The sequence below is a fragment of the Schistocerca piceifrons genome, chromosome 4 (genome assembly GCF_021461385.2).
Source record: "Schistocerca piceifrons isolate TAMUIC-IGC-003096 chromosome 4, iqSchPice1.1, whole genome shotgun sequence".
NCBI classification, from domain to species: Eukaryota; Metazoa; Arthropoda; class Insecta; order Orthoptera; family Acrididae; genus Schistocerca; species Schistocerca piceifrons.
The window spans coordinates 420,766,309-420,789,848 of NC_060141.1; the positions used below are offsets into that span (position 1 = coordinate 420,766,309).

At 42.2% G+C, this 23,540-nt stretch overlaps 1 protein-coding gene across 1 annotated transcript in view; it reads left to right on the top strand.

Moving 5' to 3' along the window:
- The window catches only part of LOC124794895 (leucine-rich repeat-containing protein 59), an 87,975-nt gene that overhangs the window by 16,929 nt on the left and 47,506 nt on the right, over positions 1-23,540 (top strand). The window contains exons 2-3 of the mRNA XM_047258594.1: positions 14,046-14,222; positions 20,857-20,916. Of these exons, the coding sequence (XP_047114550.1) occupies positions 14,127-14,222; positions 20,857-20,916 (156 nt within the window). The 5' untranslated portion in view covers positions 14,046-14,126. The remainder of the gene's footprint in view (positions 1-14,045; positions 14,223-20,856; positions 20,917-23,540) is intronic.

Sequence of the window (23,540 nt, forward strand, 5' to 3'; positions counted from 1 at the left end):
TTTAATCTAAGTTTTAGCATGTGTCCTTTGTCCCTCTGTGTCCTCCACCTCCACATTTGTTGCCCTTCATCATTCTTGTGATTTTTCCTTTCATTCCGTTTTGAGTTGCCAGTCTCATTTGTTTTATTCTCACACTTGTGGCATTGTTTTATTCAGAACAAGGGACTGATGAGCTCATAGTTTGGTCCCTTTCCCTCTCTTTTACTGCAACCAACCAACCAACCCACCCACCCTGTACATAACATCAAATTTTTACTCGCATACCTTTCAACATCTGACATACAGACACATGTAATGTTGCTTTTACAAACTGGAAATTCAACAGTGTACTAGAATAATGTAAAAACACCTCCCAAGATTCAGATGGCACCCTAGTAATTACAGCCAACGAAGTATACTGATGTTAGACGAAAATTTTGTGAGAACAAGTTTTTCCCATCCAGTGGACAGAAAGTATCATTTTACCAGTATTGAAACCTGATAAAACCTCCACACTATAGGCAGCTACAAACCAAGAACTTTAACAGTGATGCTATGCAAACTCCTGGAACAGATCGTAAGTTGCAGTCTCTGCTTGTGCCTGGAAACAATAAATTTGCTTTCACTGCTGATTTCAAAAGCCAGATCCACAACCAACCACCTGAATATGCTGACAGGGAGGCAGTCGAACTTCGGCACGTGGTCACAGTCGCCATTTACATACAGGAGGTATATGACAATGTAGCAACAGCACATCTTAGCTACATTACATAGGTGAGGCTACTGAGGCTACCCACTAACTGTCATTAAATTTTTTTATCCCACCAGCATTTCTGAGTTAGAGTTGGTACGATCTGTAGTGAAGATTTTGTCGTGAGGGCTAGCCTGTTTGCAGTTGCCATAAGCAGAACTGCTGCTATTGTGAGAGCGAACATATTGTTTGTCTTGTATGTAGATGACTTCCACTCTGTGTCATCACCAGCAGAACATCACTTCAAATGACCATTTGGAAGACAAAATTATTGAGGCTTTCATGGCTACTTATTGACATGTCGCGTGATATTGCCTGTTGGCTTTAATCTTGGGATCTTTGGAATCTTCGTCCAACATGTGGTTAATGATTTGTTCTGGAATTTTGCAGCATTCTCAAAGATTTACCCTCCATTACGGTGATGGTTCATACCAGTTTCTGTGCTATGTTCATTTCAGATAATAACAAGTACACATGGACAGACAAAGTCGATTTTTATCCGATGATATACAGGGTGGTCCATTGATCATGACCGGGCCAAATATCTCACGAAATACGCATCAAACGAAAAAACTACAAAGAACGAAACTTCTATAGCTTGAAGGGGGAAACCAGATGGTGCTATGGTTGGCCCGCTAGATGGCGCTGCCATAGGTCAAACGGATATCAACTGTGTTTTTTTTTAATAGGAACCCCCATTTTTATTACATATTCATGTAGTACGTAAAGAAATATGAATGTTTTAGTTGGACCACTTTCTTCGCTTTGTGATAGATGGCGCTGTGATAGTCACAAACATATGGCTCACAATTTTAGACGAACGGTTGGTAACATGTAGGTTTTTTAAATTAAAATACAGAACGTAAGTATGTTTGAACATTTTATTTCGGTTGTTCCAATGTGAACATGCACCTTTGTGAACTTATTATTTCTGAGAATGCATGCTGTTACAGCGTGATTACCTGTAAATACCACATTAATGCAATAAATGCTCAAATGATGTCCGTCAGCCTCAATGCATTTGGCAATACGTGTAACAACATTCCTCTCAACAGCGAGTAGTTCGCCTTCTGTAATGTTCGCACATTGTCAAGCGTTGTCGGCGGATCACGATAGCAAATATCCTTCAACTTTCCCCTCAGAAAGAAATCTGGGGACATCAGATCCAGTGAATGTGGGGGCCATGGTATGGTACTTAGTCGTCAATCCACCTGTCATGAAATATGCTATTCAATACCACTTCAACCACGCGAGCTATGTGCCGGACATCCATAATGTTGGAAGTACAACGCCATTCTGTCATGCAGTGAAACATCCTGTAGTAACATCGGTAGAACATTACATAGGAAATCAGTATACATTGCCCCACTTAGATTGCCATCGATAAAATGGGGTCCAATTATCCTTCCTCCCATAATGCCGCACCATACATTAACCCGTCGAGGTCGCTGCTGTTCCACTTGTCACAGCCATCGTGGATTTTCCATTGCCCAATAGTGCATATTATGCCGATTTACGTTACCGCTGTTGGTGAATGACGCTTCGACGCTAAATAGAACGTGTGCAAAAAATCTGTCATTATCTCGTAATTTCTCTTGTGCCCAGTGGCAGAACTGTACACGACGTTCAAAGTCTTCGCCATGCAATTCCTGGTGCATAGAAATACGGTACGGGAGCAATCGATGTTGATATAGCATCCTCAATGCTGACGTTTTTGAAATTCCCGATTCTCGCGCAATTTGTCTGCTACTGATGTGCAGATTAGCCGCGACAGCAGCTAAAACACCTACGTGGGCATCATCATTTTTTTGCAAGTTGTGGTTGACGTTTTCTTAAATAACATAACTATCCGGCGAACAGTCCGGACACTTGGTTGATGTCGTCCAGGATACTGAGCAGCATACATAGCACACGCCTGTTGGGCATTTTGATCACAATAGCCTCACATCAACATGATATCGACCTTTTCCGCAATTGGTAAACGGTCCATTTTAACGCGGGTAATGTATCACGAAGCAAATACCCTCTGCACTGGTGGAATGTTACGTGATACCACGTACTTATACGTTTGTGACTATTACAGCACCATCTATCACAAAACGAAAAAAGTGGTCCAATTTAAACATTCGTATTTCTTTATGTACTACATGAATATGTAATAAAAGATTGGGGTTCGTATTTAAAAAAAAACACAATTGATTTCCGTTTGATCTATGGCAGCGCCATCTAGCGGGCCAACCATAGCGCCATCTGGTTTCCCCCTTTAAGCTAGATGAGTTTCGTTCTTTGTAGTTTTTTCGTTTGACGCTTATTTCGTGAGATATTTGACCCGGTCACTATCAATGTACCACCCTGTATACCATCTGGGGGATAGTAGGTGTACTGATAATGGGTTCAGTGTTGTCTGCCAACAGGGACCATGGTGACATAGCTTCCAGGGTGCCAACTGTGTCTACTCTTTAATAGGGAATGCTCACTTTCAGAAGAAAGCATGGTGCAAATGGGTGAAGCAATCAGGCAACCATGTCACAGAGATGCACTCGTGCTTCCTACAGCGAACTGAGCAATTTTGAAAGGGGTCAAATTGTGGCCTTCTAAGTGGTGGTGGGAGGGTCCTTTTGGAGAATTGCCTTGCAATTTGTATGTGCTGCATCAGTTGTGTAATATTGCTGGTATCAGTGGCCACTTGAACATTCTCACCCCTATAGACAAGGTTCTGGACTCCATGCAGCACAGATGCCAGGATCATTGTAAGGGCAATAGTGGAAAATCGTAACAACTACCACAGCGCACATGAGAGGGTGTGTGAGCCCAGAGATGTCAACATGAACTCTTGCGAACTGTTTATTAGCAGTGGGACTACAGGCGCGCACACACACCCCTAGTCCGTCTTCCAGTCCCACCACAGCATCGAAGTGCATGGCTCGGCTGGTGCTGTCGGAGGATCACTTGGAAGCTGGAATGGTGCGCTGTGGTCTTCAGCGATGAAAGCAGATTCTGCCTGTATGCAAGTGATGATTGTTTGCACATAAGACACAGACCTGGTGAGTGCTGCCTCATTGAGTGCATTGTCGCAAGTCACACTGACCCCACCCCAGGCCTTATGGGCTGCGGTGCGATAAGCTACAACTCTCATTCACCTTTGGTGTTTCTTCAGAGGATGCTAACCCGCTCTTGGTACATGCAGAACATTGTTAGACCTGTCTTTTGCCGTTATTGCAACAGGGAGATGACGTGTTGTTCCAACAGGATTATGCTCACCTATAAATTGCCTGTGAAACTCGTCATGCTTTTCAATACATGCAGTTATTTCCCTGGTCAGCACGATCTCTGGATTTGTCTCCAAACGAGCATGTGTGGGTTACGATGGGATGAGAAATGACTCGTGACTTGTCAACCAACAACTCTCACAGAACTATGTGAACACGTCGAGCAGACATAGCATAACATATCCTAGGACAGGATTCACCATCTGTACGATCAACTGGATGTCAGTCAGCACCTGCATTGCTGTCCTTGGAGGTTACACCACATGCTAGTGTGGTATTTCAGCATGGGTCAATACCTAGTACCTCGGAACCAGTTGTGCTATTGATCTGCAAATGCAATCATCTAATACACTCCATATGCATTTGTTGCAGCAATAAATCTTGAGTGGATCGGAAACCTCTAAAAGGCTGTGCTAATTTTTTTTTCTGGCAGTGTATTTTTTCCTACCTTTCAACTGTCACAAGTTCTTTTGCGTGATTAGGTATGTAATAAAATAAAAATTGACTGAGATGGAAATTATAGATTTCACTCAGTCCATGTCATTCAATGAACAGTATGTTATTTCCACAATATAAATGGTGAAAACTCAGCATTGAGAATAATTATTTTTTGGATGAGCAACTGGATTTCAAGGTACATAATCAAGATTTAAGATATTGACAGGGAAAAACAGCAATTAAGCAGAAATTACTGAAACAGAAAAATCACACACACATTCACACAAGCAAGCACACCTAATTCGCACGTGATAACTGTCACTGGCTGCTGTGGCCATAATGCAACTGTCGCATTAAATGAAAATAGTAATCTGGAGTGGAGTGAGGAAGGGGCATGGATAGGAGTGTAAGGGTGGGAGGAGAGAAAAGTGCTGTCTACGTAGTGTGCACGGACTATATGGTGGGAGGACAAGGCTTCCAGGTGCAGCATTAGGAGGCAGTGAGAGAGGGTGGAGGTGGAGAATGGTAAAGAAGAGGAACAGAATAGGAGGAAAGACTGGTGTGTGCATTGGCACAGAAGTACACATAATGAGGGTGAAGTGATGTATATAGGGAGGAGATGAATTGTCAGAGGTGGTGGAAAGGATGAGGGCGGGGAAATTTCGTGAGCAGGGATTGTGTTGTACAGACAACTCCCATCTGCTCAGTTCAGAAAAATCTGGTGGTGGAGGGGAGGATCCTTATAGCTCAAGTTGTGAAGCAGCCATTGAAATCAAGCATGTTATGTTCAGCTGCATGTTGTACCACAGGATGGTCCACTTTGCTCGTGGCTGCAGTTTGGTAGTGGCTATTCTTCCTGATGGACAGCTAGTTGGTGGACACGTAAATATAAAAAACTGTGCATTGACTGCAGCAGAGCTGGTATATGATAGGGCTGCTTTCACAGGTGGCCTGGATTCTGATGGGGTAGCATAAGCCTGTGACAGGACTGGAATAGGAAGTACTGGATGGGTGGACTAGGCAGGTATTGCACATGGGTTTTCTACAGGGATATGATTCCTATGGCTTGGTTTGTTATTCTCAGAGGCCTTTAGGAGGCTCGGGTAGGATATTGGGCAGGATGTCTCTTGTTTCAGGGCATGATGATAGATAAACAAAGTCCTGAGGAAGGATGTGGTTCATTAGTTCCAGTCCAGGCTTTTATTGGGTGACATAGGGGCACTCCATTATAACTACTTCTTGGCAGTGGTGGGAGGATTGGGGCTGTGTGGGGATATGCCACAGGAAGTCTGTTTGTGGACTAGGTCTGGGGGATAGTGCCTGAATGTAAAGACCTTTGTGAGGCCTTCGGCATAATGGACAAGGTAGTTCTTGACACTGCAGGTATGCTATCCCCAGGTGGGCAGGCTGTATGGGAGGGATTTTTTGGTGTAGAAATGATGGCAGCTATCGAAATGCATGTACTATTGCTACTTTTAATGGACAGAGGTGTGGATGGAGCCATTAGAGAGGAGGTGGTCAACATCCAGGACGGTGGTGGCATGCTGGGTTCATGAGGACCAGGTGATGGTGATGGGAGAGAAGGTATTGAGGTTGTGAAGGAATGAGGATAGGATAGGATGTCTTGGCACTGAATCCAGATCATGCAAGATATCATCAGTGAACGTGACCTAGACCAGGGTTTGAGGTTTCGACAGGCGAGGAATGTTTCCTTAAATAGCCCATAAACAGGTTGGCATAGGAGGGTGTCATGCAGGTGCCCACAGCTGTGATGTAAATTTGTGTGTATACTTTCCTTTCAGAAGAGAAGTAGTTATGAGTTAGGATAAAATTGGTAAGGTGTATGAGGAATGAGGTAGAGGGTTTTGAGCCTGAAGGACACTTGGGAAGATAATGTTATGGAATGGCAAGATGTTAGGCACGAGGAATGTTGCTGTATAGGGAAGTGGCTTCAACAGTGACAAGTAGGAATCCAGGAAGTAAAAGGGTGGGGATTGTGGAGAATACCTCCATTTTGACAGCTACCATACCTTACACACTAAAAAGTTCTTCCACACAGCCTGGCAACAGCGTGTAGTCATCCAATACCATTCTGGACTGGAAAATCTGAACCACTTTTCGTTAGGGCTTTATCTATCATCATCGCTGAAATGGAGACATCCTACCCAAGATCTTTCCCATCCTTTCTAAAGTGGTGTTCATTGCCCACCCAACCTTCACAACATCCTAATCCATCCCTATGCCACTCACAATCTCAACTCCTTGCCACAGGCATCATACCCTGTGGAGACCTAGGTGCAAGACCCGCCCAATCCACCCACCCAGCACTTCCTATGCCAGTCCCATCACAGGCTTACCTAACTCCATAAGAAGCCATACCACCTGTGAAAGCAGCCATCATGAGATGGTACCACATGCAGCTGAACGTAACATGCTTGATTTCACTTGTTTCACTACCCGGGGCACCTGAATCCTCCCCTTCACCAGCAACTTGTCTGAACTGCACAGGTTGGAGCTATCCTTACAACACATTGTTCGCTCTCGAAATTATCCCAGTCTCAACCTACTGTCCCCACAGACTCCACCGAAGAGTTGCCACCCCCTCTGTCCTGTCATCTCTTCCCAATTTACATCCATTCATCCTCATTGTGTGCCACTCTCTGCCACTGTGTCTATTGGTCTTTCCCCCTCATTCTCTTCTCACCTTTCCCAATCATTCCCCCTCCCTTTGCCGCCCATCGCCCTCACTGCCCCCCCTCCCCCCCCCCCCCAACCCCACTCCCCCACAGCCTCCTGACACTGCACTTGGCAGCCTCGTCCTGCTGCCATCTAGTTTCTGCACACTCCTCCTGGCAGCGCTCCTCTCTCCCCTTGCCTGCACCCAGTAATCCGTCCCCCTTTCTCACCCCACTCCAGCTTTTTGCTTTACTTCTGTGTGTGTGTGTGTGTGTGTGTGTGTGTGTGTGTGTTTCTTTTCTGTAAAAGGCTTTGGCTGAAAGCTCATTGTTTAAGAATCTTTGCATTGTGCCTGTCTGCACTTCAACGTGTGAACATTATTATGGTTTGTGCCGTGAAATGTAAAGGAACAGTTTCGTATTGTAGAATAGGCTTCTTTTTACAGTCAGGCTTCTTGTTGCAATCATATTCCTATATTCAAAGAAGAATAACTGTTGACACGATGACAGATCAATTCTTCATCAGTGCACAGGGGAGCTTTGCTATTGGCTGTGAGAGTAATAATGTAAGCAGCAGTGATATATCATATGACACCGAGTCGTGTCAACAGCAGCGTTTCTAAATGACTGGCCTTAGTCTTCTGTTACATTTGTGGTGCGTGCAATTTAACATCTAGATTTTTTAATGTAAGTAGTAGCAGGGACATGTACATGGAGCTGCTTTCTTCACCTTACAGTTAGCTCACAGCTTGTGCTAAACATTGATGACTATTTTTACAGGACGAGAACTATGGTACTCAAAGCCACCTTTTAGTTGTTACTTTCTTAATTTGGGACGCTATATTTTAACTCGCATATAATACACTAGCTGACCCGGCGAACTTCGTACCGCCTAACAGTCAATGAATGTCGTGTTACCTTTTAGCTGAACTAATTTAGGCTTTGATGAACGTAATACAATGATACAAAATAATATTAATATAGATAGAAATATAAAAGTATTTTATTTTGATGAATGATGATGAATACATACAGAATGAGAATAAAAATTAAAAAAGTAATAATAATTAAGTATTTCAAACACGTCAGAAAAAAATCGTTGAAAACTATGTTGTGCAGGTTGGGATACACTCTGATTAATTCATTAATCTGATTTTCATTCAAGCACCTTGTGGTAAACGACATTCTTTGTTTTTTGGTCAGGCGCAAGAACAAATAATGCGGATGGTTTGCCGACACGTGAGCATGCCACGTACAATTGACCATGAGAAAAACACGCATTTTCTAGATTGAGGCCACAAATAGTCAAGGATTGGCCCTGTGATTTGTTGATCGTCATGGCGAAGGCAAGACGAATCGGGAATTGAATTCGTTTAAACTCAAAGGGCATATCTGTTGGGATCATCGGAATCCTTAGAATAAGAACTTCCTCATCTTTAAATTTTCCTTTAAGTATCGACGTGTGAATCACATTGCTCATCAGTTTTATTATCACCAAACGCATTCCATTGCACAGTTTTGGTTGGTTTAAATTTCTAAGCATGATGACTACCGAGCCAACCTTCAGTTGTAAATTGTGCGGTGGTAAACCAGGCACATCCAAGGAGTTCAAAAATTCAGTTGGATAATTAGTGGCTTCTTCTTCGTTTGTCACACAGTCGATAGATTTGAATGAATACAGAGTACCTACGATTTGATTTTGAATTATAAAATTGAGGTCATCTACATCTTTATTTTTAGCCGCCAAAATTGCTCGCTCACTTAACCATTTAGTATTTTTGTGGTTAGCAATGATATCCGGAAATACTTTGTTGATAAGCTCGTCTTTTGATGAGACGAAATTGCAAAAATTTGGAGGAAATGAAATCAAACCGCTCGATTCGTCAACAGGAACACGGCCATTACCGATAGTCAGCAATTGCTTCGAGAAATCATCAGCAGATAGATCGTTCAACAATGCAACTCTCATATTTACAGACAGTTGAAGTTTGTTTACATATCGCCACAGATTTGATGCTTTGAGGCAAGCGTTTATTTCATCGGCAGCAGTAGATCTTGGAATTATTGGTAGTGTTTGTCGGAAATCGCCAGATAATAAAATCATTGAACCACCAAAACATCTCGAGTCATTGCGCAGATCTTTTAATGTTCGGTCTAGTGCTTCCAATGCGCGTTTGTGCGCCATTGTGCATTCGTCCCATATGATGATTTTTGATGCTACTAAAACTTTGGCCATTGCGGAGTGTTTCGAAATGTTACATGTCGGTTGTTCAGTAGTTTCAAGGTTTAATGGCAATTTTAACGCTGAGTGAGCCGTACGGCATCTGTCTAACAATGTGGCCGCTATTCCAGAAGAAGCAATTGCTACCGCAATTTCGGATCTCGCACGTACAGTGGCCAAAATCAGTGACATGAGGAATGTCTTCCCAGTTCCACCGGGGGCATCCAAAAAAATAAGCCACCATTTCCACCATCAATTGCATTAATCAGTGTATCATAGACTTCCTTCTGCTTAGGATTCAACAGTGGTACATTGGTTTGAACTGATTGGATTAGTTCATGTGGATCATATTCACATTCACGTTCCAATTCTCTATTAAAGGCGTCATTCATTCCGCGATCTGGTGCTGGCATTCATAACCTAACTAACAAACTGCCGCACATGAGGTAACACATATCTTCGATCAAGAGCAAAGCCTGGTTATGCATCTCCTCATTTGCCTCAAGATCGGGATTTCTTGAGCTGACACGAATTTGATATAAAATGTCTTCTGACATGTTATCTTTGTATTTGTTCCACAGGTCACGTGGGTTCGATGGGAAGCATGTCGAAATGATGATAGCAAATAATGTGCGTATCTGACTTGGAGTGACTTGGAGATGCAGAAATAATTGCTTCAGTGATTGTCGTGTCCCAATGTGTATCGTTTTCAAGCAAATTCAGCTCTTGACATGCTGCACGAAATGTGGGGCACACTATACCATTAACAGTTCGTAGTGCTTCAAATGATGTTGGCCCTCGAACATGTACCAGCAACAACCGCAAATAGAAACATTCATCATTCTTCGGATGAACTGTGTAAATACAACCAAGAGCATCAGCAGAACGCATATCTGGATGACCAGGAAATGCATCGCCTTGCTTCCGACGTTGAAATTTCTTCGATGTAGCGTTCCAAGTGTAATAACGTGGCATTTCCGAGTAAAGCAACGTTCGTGCGAACAGATCGTTTTGACAAATCGCAAAGAAACTGGTCAGTGTTGTCGCTGGAGGTGTTTCAGCACGTTGAGCAGCATTCGACGCGGTGAAATATACTCTGACCGTTCTCTAGATGCACCCCCAAATGTACAACAGTGGGATAACGTTCGTGAATAGGGAATGAGAATATACGCCAAATTGCTTCATTGCAGTTCACATATCTACCAACTTGATAGCGCGTGATTTCATCGTTGATATTGGATGTTTGGATACCAAAAACCGCCATGTCGCTCCCTTTCGTGAGATATTTGCAAATGTATTTAATAGATTTGACCGAATTGCAATACTCAACATTACAATGTGCCTTGAATGTTTTGGAAAGAAGTGGCGAATATGGAACAATCCAACTGTTGTCAACTATGAAATAGTTTCCTTTCACTTTAGTTGTGATAGTTCTACCATTATCATCGGGCGATCGACGCCGATACAATGGATAACCATCGTTGCCTGTAATGGTCTCTGCCGTGAATTTTCGCGGATACCGTTTGGAACACTTGCCGTCGACCATGCACGGTGATTGGCGGTTGATAGTGCCACATGGTCCATGAATCATATTCGTGATTACATCATCATGTAGGTCTGGATCGGTTTCAGGAGCAGGAATCTCCGCACATATGATGTCATCTATTTGATCTGGCCGAATTCTGTCTACTAACCAAATTAGAATGTGAGCATGCGGTAGGCCTCGTTTTTGCCATTCGACTGAATACATCCAGCATAGAGTAATCCCAAAGACGTGTTGCTTAACAATGTAATTTATTAGTGACCGAATTTTTTGCTTGAAAACCCGTGCGGTGATGTCGTGTCGATCACTTGATGTTTGTCCGGGAAGTAGCAATTGAATAATTTCCATCCATTTCGGATTACGTGTAAATGTAATGAATAGATCTGGCCGACCATAATGACGAACATATGTCATTGCATCTTGCGCATATTCATGCATATGACGCGGGCTACCTGTGTATGTCGCTGGTAAAATAGTCAATCGACCAACATTTTCTGAATCTCCTTCTGTGCTTATTGCATCGCGTAAATGAATATACTCTTCCGAACGCAATTTAGCTTGATTCAACTGGATGAAAGTCAGGCGCTCCGTTTCGATTTTAACGTACATGTCAACGCAGTATTGTTGAAGCAGTCGACGAAATCGCAACAAATAATTGTCAGAATTTTCACGAATCATCAAACGATATGCATAATAATTCATCGAACTAACCTTCTTGGTAGTTTCCTCACCTGAAACAAATACAGTAAAAATTGTATTTTAGAACCCCTAATAGGTTAACGACTCTTACAGATGAAAACAATGATATTGATCTTACCATTCAATGGATTAATCATTTTGATATTAAAGTGATAGCCATCGTCTCCTTGCCAAAACATCAGCGGGTATTGTAACGCGTCATATGAACGGTGTGTTTCATATATTCTTTGTAGTTGCCCAGTATTGCCACTTCATCCATTGTTGGAGCATTAAATGTGCGTTCATGTGTTCCAGCTGGTCTTTTATCTGCTCTGATTACAACTGTATAGTCATCACTTGGCATGCGCTCTAAAGCAGTCTTGAACAGCCTGACCAATGCATGATGTTCATGAAGCATTTGCTGCAAATCTTGGAGAATTGCTCTTTTCGTAGCTGTGTTGATCCCTTGACGTGTCAAGTTGTTCTTCCATATTGCCCATGAAGTATATTTGCAAGAATTTGTGCTGTGCACCTTCAATAGGTTGCAGTGATCCAATGCGATGGCAAATCTGGCCTTGAATCTGTAAATTCAAAGCCATAGTTATAGTTAGATTTACAAACACTTTTTTTTTTTTCAAATAATAACATACCATTTTTATTTTAGAGACAAATACAGAAATCTAACAAACTACATTCCAAATTTTTTTTACAATCATAGAAAATAAAGTTTTTAACGTAAATTACCTTAAATGTCGGATTATATCCGTGTTCTTCGATAATTTCCGCCTCAAATGAAGTCATTTGGAAACAGACATTGTATTTTTGAGTGTTCGCTAGAAAATGTCGTGATTCTAGTGTTTCGCCATAAAGCAGGGAACGCAATGGCTCTGGTGGCGGGACCACTAATGGCAATGTCACTTTACCACTAAGGCAGCACAAACCAGGCGTTTCACCAGCAAACTTCAATGCGCCACATTGCTGGCAAACAACGTCCATTGGACCAATGCAAACTAAACGATGCAAGCTGTAGTCGATGGTGCAATCATATCGAAACGCTGCTCGTTTCAAATCAACACTTGAACCATTTCTTCTTGCACTTCGAAGATTATTCCTCTGTTCATCTGTACGATAAGCTCAACGATTTCGCGTTTCTAATCTAGCCGTTTCATGGGCTGCCTCTCTTTGCTCTTGTGTTTGAGAAGCACGAATTAAGGCCCTTCTTTGCTCCATCCTAACGCGGCGCTCTTCTCGGGCAATTTCTCGTTCTTCGTCAGATAATTGACTCGCGATATTCCGTTGCCTAATTGCATTACGGCTCCGCTGGGAAAGATTAGATCTTCTAGGACGCGGCATTTTTATTAATAGTAATACTGAATATGCACTCGCACAAAACCACATAAAACAATCGAGACATAGACAATAGCTTATCAAGAAAAATCATAGACAACCTATGAAAAGACATTTACACTTTTGTTAACCTGTAGAATAAATCTTTAATTAATTTAATAAATAATTTACACAAATTAATGTCTAAAACAAACAAATATAACAGTACCTACCTGAACTTTCGAGACATTTTACACAAAATAAATTTCTGAACTCACACATAAATAGTTGTTACAGTATTTGACAGGATTGGACAACAAATGTTTGACATGTAATAAACAAATGAGCATTTATTGAAATGATTAAGTATTCATTACACATTTCTGAACGCATGCGTAATATTTTTCAATCTTTTTTTAAAAAAATACACATAATAGTTTATTCATCCATTTTAAATAGTTTATGAACGCATGCATAAATGTCAATCATTACTTACAGATTTTGACAAAAAAAATTTGACAGCTCCGAAACTAAAGAACTTTCAGGGAAAATAACGCATTTTTCAAGTATTCGTTAATTTTTCATTATTTTTAAGATGTATTCTGCTATTCGGGGCGGAGACAAATCCAACAAATCAAAAACCATGAAAATTGGTCCAGCAGATCTCGAGTTATAAGTGTTGTAACAAACCCGACTTATATATATATATATATATATATATATATATATATATATATATATATATATTTTAGTATGTGTCTTGTGGTTAATGAAATAGTTTGTCCTTCAAAGTGTTCAGTGTAAGGTGCTTTGTTACATGCTATAGTTGTTGCAAATGAATGTGAATATAAAGTAACTGAAACATTATCCTAATTATTGACTGCTGTGAGATAAGGATATAACGATTAATGAGTCATGTTGCTTGGTTTTTTTATCAAATATTTGGCACCCTAACTTAAAGCTGTGCACTTACTGATTTTATCTAGTGGATTCTTAACAAAGCTAAAGCTCTGTGTGTTGCACTTTTTTTTCCTTCTACTGGTGTTAGTTGTTGTATTATCTCAGATAACAACACAGCTAGATTATTTTAAAAAAAAATAAGTTTTAAATATATTTGAACAGTTGAGTTTATATACATAATACAATTAATAACATTTCTTTGCAGAATCATCTTCTGCTGACTGTTTCTGCTGACAGGAAATACTAGAATCTTTCTGAGGATTTCATTACTGTTCAGACTGATAAAATGCCTGGAAAAAAACTAAATCTGCGTGATCGGTTGGAAGATGACCAGTTGGACCTTAGTATGTCTGATTTAGACGAAGTACCAGTCCGTGAAATAGTAAGTGAGGGCAATCTGTATAACCATTGACGACTTGTTATTAGCTTATTTTTAATTTGTAAATCCATTCATAGCTATTTGTATTTGCCCTGCGTAGTATATTACTGCTGCAGCAGTAGGTCATTCATTTTTAAATGAAACAATAAAACTTACATGATTTATAGCCTCTCGTGCCTACTAGATGATTTCAATGGTGCTGCCAGAAGTGGAGAAAATCGGCTCTAGTTGAAAGTTATTCATTTGTCTCCAAGCACGGTCAAAGTCAGGCTGCCCCTAGACACAAAGTATTACTGTACATTGTTAGTGGTGATGGTGCCAACATTGCGGGAAGCAGCTGATGCTACCCCTCCCCGCCAGAGGGTCCACAACTGTTTTGTGGATACGTGCGTTGCGTGCGCAGTACCCCGAGCTCGTGCAGCTGTTTTTCCTCCTGGGCTGCATACCTTCCCTTTCCACATCCCTCCCCGTCCCCGATCCTTCCCTTCCCCTTCCCCTTCCCCTTATGTCTCCCTTTGGGAGTATGTTTTTGTGCCTACATACAGAGACGGGCACTTGTGAATGAATGAAGTGGTTTCTATTCTTTTATCTCTACAGTGTAAAGTATCTGTCCTTACTTTGTCCTTCTCTTTTCGTGATTCTTCTCTTTACCTTCTTCGCTGTGGTGTTCGAGAATTCTTCTTTTCTTTCCCTTCCTTTGTTCCTCCCTTTTTCTTTCTTTCCTCTGTGTGCATGTCTGAAGGCCGACCCATGTGTTCCCACGTGTAACTCGTGACGGCGTAACACGTAATTCCCCATTTTGGGTAGTCAAGTAAGACACGTACGTACCCCCTGGTAAAGGCCAGGCCCAGGGAGAGGTGATTACCCGAGCTGGTACCTTCCAAACATGCCGATTGGTTCCTTCATCCGTTTCTTGAGAGTTGTGATCTGAGGTGTGGACAATCACCTAAGGTAGGAGTGCCCTCAGAGATGGCACCCACTATGAAGGAGTGCACCATCGGAGATGCCAGTAATCATGGGGGATACTTGCGCAATGGTTTCTTCTGCTTCTACAACTTCTGCCCACCAGAGAAAGCTAGACGACTCTCAGCCGCAGAAAATTCTTCCATCAGTGACAAAGTTCCTGGTTGTTTCTCGGTCTGACGAAGGTCAAGACTTCTCAACAGTAAACCCTTTCATTATTCAGAAGGCATCAACGCAATTGCAGGTCCTGTAAAGTCTTGTTCCCGGTTACGGAATGGTATCTTGTTATTAGAAAGACATTGCCCTCCACGCACAGAAATGGCTTTGAACTACACTGCTACACACCTTCATGTAGCGCACCATACTTTAAACTCATCGCACGGAATTATTTTATACAAGATCACTCGACGGAGTATCAAATGAGGACATTCAAATTACCTGTCTGATCAGGGAGTAATGGCCGTACATCGCATAATGAAAAGGGTTGAAAAGGAATTGGTACCGACATGCGTTCTCTCCTTGATGTTTGACAAAGTTCAACTTCCATCGAACATTAAAGTCGGATATGAGATAATTTCAGTTCGCCTTACGTCCACAACTCTACGTGTTGCTATCAGTGTCAGAGGTTTAATCATACCAGCCAGTCATGTTCCAGTACGGCCAAATGCGTTACCTGTGGCACGCCCATGAGGGTGATAGTTCAGCCCCATCCCCCTGTTGCATCAACTGTAGGAGTGACCATGCTGCTTCCTCCAGAGATTGCTCTATTTTTAAAGATGAAGGAATTATTCAGGAAATCCTTTGCTGTTCGTAAGTTATTCGCCAGTAGAAAGCCCACTGTTTTCCCAGCAGGTAAATATAGCACTGTCCTCACCTCTCCTCGACCTACTAAGGAGGTATTCACACGGACTAGCTATCTCACCCTTAACACCATGGTCGTTAGATCGCCTAGCCCAAAGATCACCAGTTCAGCCTCCCCACTATCACCTGCTTTCTCTAAGGCTCAACCTTCATTGGCTCCTGCTAAATCACGGGCCCCAAAATCGGACACCCGGATTTCCACAAAAGAGCCTACTCGTGAAGATTCTTACGTACCCGGACCTCACAATCCTCAACGCCTGCATCTCAACATCCTGCTTCCAAGAAGGCTCATAAAAAAACACAGTTCCTCTCCTTCAATGCCACAGCATGCCTCTTCTACAGCGCCATCCAGTGGTAACCCCCCTCGGCTGTCTTCTGCATCATCAAGACACGCCATTGGTGGCAGGAGCTGCCCCCGAACACGCCGCTGGTGGTAGGAGCTACCCCCGAACAACCGTTGGATCAGGATTTTCTGCCTTTGGCTGAATGCCATTCCATGGCGCTGGCCACCGGCTTTCAGCGGTCGCTGAGTTGACGGCAACTGTGGTGAGATTTTTCCTTTTTTTGTCCACCTTAAGTCATTATCCATTAGAATATCTGCAGAATTTGCTCCAAACGGGATGAACTGTCGGTCCTCTTATGATTCTACTCCCCGGTCATCTTCCGTCTTCAGGAAACATAGCTACATCCCTGTGATCGCTTTGTCTTCCCTCATTTCCAATCAGTCAGGTTTTATCTCCCCTCTTTTGCTGGCACTCCAGCACATGGGGACTTATGATTCTTCTCCTTGATACTATCCATTATCACCCACTCCACTTACACAGTTCCTTCCAAGCTGTCGCTGTACATCTTTCCCTTTCCGGATTCACCTTCTCTCTTTGTATCTTTGTACCATATACGTTCCATCGTCCACACCAATGGCAACAGCCGATCTCCTTCGTCTCCATGGTCAGCTCTCACTCCTCTATTTGCTGGTTGGGGACTTAAACGCCCACCACCTGCTTTGGGGACCTCCACGTCCGTGCCCAAGAGGCTCTCTATTGATTAACCTCTTCCACCAAGTGGACCTTGTTTGCCTCAACTTTGGGGAACCTACAATTTTGTGTGCCTCCTCGTCAACCTACTCTCATTTGTACCTTTCAGTCAGTACTGTTCGGTTAGCTTGGCGCTTTGAATGGTTCGCTCTTGCTGATACACACTTGAGTGACCATTTTCCATGTGTCCTTCGATTACAGCCACAACTGCCATCTGTGCGCCCAAGACACTGGAAATTTTCCTAAGCCAATTGGACACTTTTCTCCTCTCTAGCAACATTTGATGACCATCAGTTTCCTCGCATTGACAATCGGGTCACTCAATCTATGGAAGATATTCTTACAGCCGCGGAACGTTCAATAACTTGTACCTCCCCTTTGCCCTGGTGCTCCCCCAGTTCCTTGGTGGAACGAGATGTGGCGTGACGCAATACGCGAGCAGAGATGTGCTCTTCACATTTTCTGCCATCATCCTACGTTGGACAACTGTATTTTACGTGCGCAATACCATCGCATCATATGTGATAGTAAGAAGGAAAACTGGGACTTCTTTACCAGTTCCTTTTATACCTTCACTCCCTCATTAGTTGTTTGGAGTCAAATCCGACAGATGTCCAGCACATTCAGTTTTTCCCTGACATCTGGGCTAAATGTCACGCAGGACACCTTAGTGGACCCAGTCACCATCTCTAGCTCATTAGATCGACACGTTGCTGTGATTCCAAGCTCTTCAAGTTACCCACCCGCCTCTCTCCTGAAGAAAGGGGAAGTGGAAGACCGACCTCTTGCTTTTTTGTCTCAAAATCCTGAAAGCTATAATGCCGTTTTTTCTAAGCAGGAACTCAGACACGCATTCTCCTCCTCTCGCTCTTCTGCTCTGGGATCGGATGGTATACATGTCCAAATGTGGCTGCATTCTCATACCCTAGCCTGTGCTACCATCTTTGACTTTATAATTGACTTTGGGTCGCCAGTACCTTCCCCAGAAGGTGTCGGGAAGCGAATGTCATTCCTGTTCCAAAACCTGGAAAGGACAAACATTTCCCCTGCAGCTATCATCCAATCTCTCTCACAAGTAGTGTTTGTAACGTTTTGGAGTATATGGTAAATTGCCGTTTAGGCTGGTGGCTGGAGTCCCGAAACCTTTTAACAACTGCCCAATGCAGTTTCTAAAAGCATTGTTCTGCAGTTGACCATCTAGTTGCTCTCTCCACTTATATCATGGATAATTTTCTCAGGAAATGCCAAATGGTAACTATATTTTTTGCCCTGGAGAGGGCATATGATACCTGTTGGAGGACAGGCACCCTCTGCTCTCTGTTCTCTTGGGACTTTTGATGTTGGCTACCCCTTTTTGTCCATGAATTTATGATGGGGCGCACATTTAAGGTGTGGGCGAACACTAGTCTATCCCGTACTTTCTCCCAAGGAAACGGGATGCCCCAGGTATCCGTGCTAAGTGTTGCACTGTTTGACATTGCTATAAATCCACTTATGGATTATCTCCTTCCCGATGTCTCAGGCTCCCTCTTTGTCAATGATTCTGCAATCTTCTACAGCTCCCAACGGACCAGCCTTCCTGAACATCGTCATCAAGGACGTCTCGATCGCCTCCACTCATAGAGCATCAAAACCGGCTTCCGATTTTCTCACAGTAAGACCATCTGTGTAAATTTTTACTGTCGTACAGAGTTTTTTCCAGCTTCCCTACATCTAGGCCATTCGCGGATGTCGCCAAATTTTTGGGACTAATGTTTGACAGAAAACTGTGCTGGTCTTCCCACGTTTCATATCTTTTGGCTTGCTGTCTGCGATCCCTCAACACCCACCATGAGTGGTACCTCCTGGAGAGTGGACCGAGTGGTCCTGCTCCACATATGTCACACCTTAGTGCGCTCGAAATTGGACTATGGAAGCATAGTTCACTCCTGTGAACAACCGTCTATTCTTCAGTGTCTAGATTCTGTCCACCACCATGAATTGCGTTTAGCATCTGGAGCTTTTTACACTAGCCCTATGGAGAGCCTTTATGCTGAGACTGCTGAACCTCTGCTGTCCAATTAGTGAGCTGTCCTTCTGAGTCCTTACCTAGTCATCTGTCTTCCATGCCTGCTCATCTGACCCAAGCCCCTTTTTTTATGCCTCCTTTGATGAAGGGTATGCAGGGAGCCCTTCCTCTGTACTAACACTGGGAATCCACTTCCATCAACTGCTACATTCACTTTCCTTCCAATTTCCTAATATAGTCTTGACAAATGGGGCTACAACGCCATCTTGGTTTCGCCGTGGGACATGCCTTCTCCGTGACCTTTGTCAGCTTCCCAAGGATAGTACCCTACCTCCCTGCCACTACAGTTTATCATCGGGCTTTTGCTGCTCTCTGCTCTATGTGCACAAATGGAGGATGCCACCTTTATTTACACTGACAGCTCCAAGACCGTCTTTGCTGTCAGGAGGGTCTGTATTATTGACAACACCCCTATTAGATTTTGGCTTCCTGACCAGTGTTAGGTTTTTACTGCAGAGCTTTATGCTGCTCTCCAGGCTGTCCAATGCATCCATCACCATCAGTGGATGAAGTATGTTATATGCTCGGACTTGCTCAGCTCTCTTCTCAACCTCCAAGCTCTTTATCCTGTCCCCCATCTGGTCCACTTGGAGGGCACCTCTGTGGCATTCCTCTGGATCCCAGAGCATATTGGTATATGCAGAAATGAGGCAGCCAATATGGCGGCAAAGGCTGCTCTCTCTCTCTCTCTCTCTCTCTCTCTCTCTCTCTCTCTCTCTCTCTCTTCTTGGCCCGCTGTTCGCATGGTTTCCTTTGTGATCTACAGAGTGTTTCATGTCGTTGTGTTGCTCTATTATAGCACACACATTAGTCTGCACTTCAGGATGATAAATTATGGAACATAAAACCGCTTCCTTCCAGCTTTGACTTCGGGAGGAGGTAATTTTAACTAGACTCTGGATCGGGCACTGTCTTTTTAGCCATTGACATCCTTTAATTGACGATCCTCCCCTGCTTTTTCCCCGTCTGCTCTTAATCACGGATGGTGAGACACCTTTTACTTCAGTGGCCCTGTTTTAATCCGCTACACGCCCATTTACAGCTGTCGCCTGATATATCTTTCCTTTTAGCAGATGATGTGCTCTCAGCCGATTGCGTCTTTGAATTTATAAGTGTTAGTGAGATGACATCGGTCATTTGAAGCTCTTTTCGGAGAAATAACCCCCCTTCAATAGCACTTTTCTAAGATTTCCTTCTGTTTTTAGTTTCCCTCTTCCTGGAGTTTCAATCCCGTTGCTACTGATTTAAATTCTTGTTTTTACCATTCACTAAGCCACAGAATGGACACTTATGACCCCCCCACCGCTCCTCTCCCCTTGGCAGCCCTGATGCAGGGGCATGGTACCCCTCCTGCCTTTCCCAACAACCACCACTTGAACTTGAATCATCAACTTATTGTGGACAATCAGTACTGTTACATTAAGTGTAAGGGCTGTGGCTGCAAACAAACTGTTTCCATTTAATTTACTAATTTTAAATGTCACACACATGACTTGTCACCTTGTGAAACAAATTTTGTCAAGATTCAATTGCTTTGTGTGTTTCAAAGTTATTATTGTTTGTGTGGTTCCATTATTTATGAAAAGAAGTGTGTGCACTTCCTGTAGTGGTGATATTTAATGTAGGTTAACTGGCATTGAGGCCTGAACAGATGGTAGTATAGTAATTGTTTTTCTACATACAAACTGTTTTAAAATGTCCTCTTTTCCAGGCACAAATCAAGAAGGCAACATCATTGGACCTTTCCAATAATAGGATTACAACACTGGGAGTAAGTGCTTCATACATAATGTAATATTAGATTAATAATCAGTACTTGAATGTGATTTACTGTTTTCTTGTAAATTACGTTTATTTAAGAAGCTTTGCAATTATATAAGATGCCATGTTTCTGATACATTAATCATAATTTCACACACACTAATTACAGTGAAACATCTATTTTATGTTTTCACGGGATCCAGACTTAAAAATAGTAAAATTGAGGAAAATGTAGAATTGAGGAAAATGTCAAAACCCCCAAAACATGAGCAGAAACATATATAATTGACATATATGATTAAAAATTGTAATCCTCACCAATACATTGTATAAAACCTGTATAAGTGAAGGAAAGTAAATGCACAATACAACGTTTATACAATAATTTTTGGTAATGAATTTCATCAGTCCTTTAAAAAAATGCAGATGTGTAACAGCAAGTAAAAGCTCATCAAAAAATTGAAACAGGTATCTGGGTACAGACATGCTATGACAGCAAATTATACATAAAAACATGTGTTTTTGCACCTTTGTGTTAACCCAGAAAAAAAGCAAAAATTGATGAACATGGTGAGTTAAACCGAAAACTATGAAGTACAGCGAGAGGCTTCAAAATCTAACATGTACGGGTGTGTGTTTTCTTACTGCAGCCAGTGGCGGTTAAATAGCGTCTTGCAGACTTAAAGCCGCATACACACTAAGCTTGAAACATGTTTTCAAAACATGTGTCCAGCTACTTGATGTGAACACTGTTAGGAAACATCTTTTGAAGCAAGGTGCAGTGTCATCAACAGTTAGTGGTAACTATAGCTGCTTGCAATCCATCAGAGGGCAGTGCACAACCCGTTAATGGGTCCTCTGCACTGGAGTTTTATTGCACACCGCTGCTTTATGCCCTTTCATAAACGACTCTGCATAAAACTGCAGCTACATTTGGTAGAATATTGAGAAAGACTGCGTAGAAAAAGAAAATAAGGTTGTTTGTCATAGCTCGCTTCAAAATGTGAAATAATACTCAAGGCTCTGGAGTGAATCTCCTATTGACAAAAAATTAACATCATGTCTGGTTGTAATTGCTTTCCTGATTAAATATTATTATTATTTTTTTTAAAAAAAAGGTAATGATGATACCATATTTTCCAGAAATTCAAAATTGTTAGGTGATATCCAGGTGAAATTATGAAAACTAGAGCTGTCTTCCATATTTAGTTCCCATATGTAGCAAGTTTTTCCCACCAGTTGTTCTGTAATGTTTTTGCTAACCAAAGAGGATGACTGTATGCAAACCAACGAATTGATTTCAAACGACAACCAATTTTATCTACCAACTGCTGTTGTTGTTGTTGTTGTTGTTGTTGTTGTGGTCTTCAGTCCTGAGGCTGGTTTGATGCAGCTCTCCATACTACTCTATCCTGTGCAAGCTTCTTCATCTCCCAGTACCTACTGCAACCTACATCCTTCTGAATCTGCTTAGTGTATTCATCTCTTGGTCTCCCTCTACAATTTTTACCCTCCACGCTGCCCTCCAATGCTAAATTTGTGATCCCTTGATGCCTCAAAACATGTCCTACCAACCGATCCCTTCTTCTAGTCAAGTTGTGCCACAAACTTCTCTTCTCCCCAATCCTATTCAATACCTCCTCATTAGTTATGTGATCTACCCACCTTATCTTCAGCATTCTTCTGTAGCACCACATTTCGAAAGCTTCTATTCTCTTCTTGTCCAAACTATTTATCGTCCATGTTTCACATCCATACATGGCTACACTCCATACAAATACTTTCAGAAACGACTTCCTGACACTTAAATCTATACTCGACATTAACAAATTTCTCTTCTTCAGAAACGATTTCCTTGCCATTGCCAGTCTACATTTTATATCCTCTCTACTTCGACCATCATCAGTTATTTTGCTCCCTAAATAGCAAAACTCCTTTACTACTTTATGTGTCTCATTTCCTAATCTAATCCCCTCAGCATCACCCAATTTAATTTGACTACATTCCATTATCCTCGTTTTGCTTTTGTTGATGTTCATCTTATATCCTCCTTTCAAGACACTGTCCATTCCGTTCAACTGCTCTTCCAAGTCCTTTGCTGTCTCTGACAGAATTACAATGTCATCGGCGAACCTCAAAGTTTTTACTTCTTCTCCATGAATTTTAATACCTACTCCGAATTTTTCTTTTGTTTCCTTTACTGCTTGCTCAATATACAGATTGAATAACATCGGGGAGAGGCTACAACCCTGTCTCACTCCTTTCCCAACCACTGCTTCCCTTTCATGCCCCTCGACTCTTATAACTGCCATCTGGTTTCTGTACAAATTGTAAATAGCCTTTCGCTCCCTGTATTTTACCCCTGCCACCTTCAGAATTTGAAAGAGAGTGTTCCAGTTAACAGTGTCAAAAGCATTTCTCTAAGTCTACAAATGCTAGAAACGTAGGTTTGCCTTTTCTTAATCTTTCTTCTAAGATAAGTCGTAAGGTTAGTATTGCCTCACGTGTTCCAACGTTTATACGGAATCCAAACTGATCTTCCCCGAGGTCCGCTTCTACCAGTTTTTCCATTCGTCTGTAAAGAATTCACGTTAGTATTTTGCAGCTGTGACTTATTAAACTGATAGTTCGGTA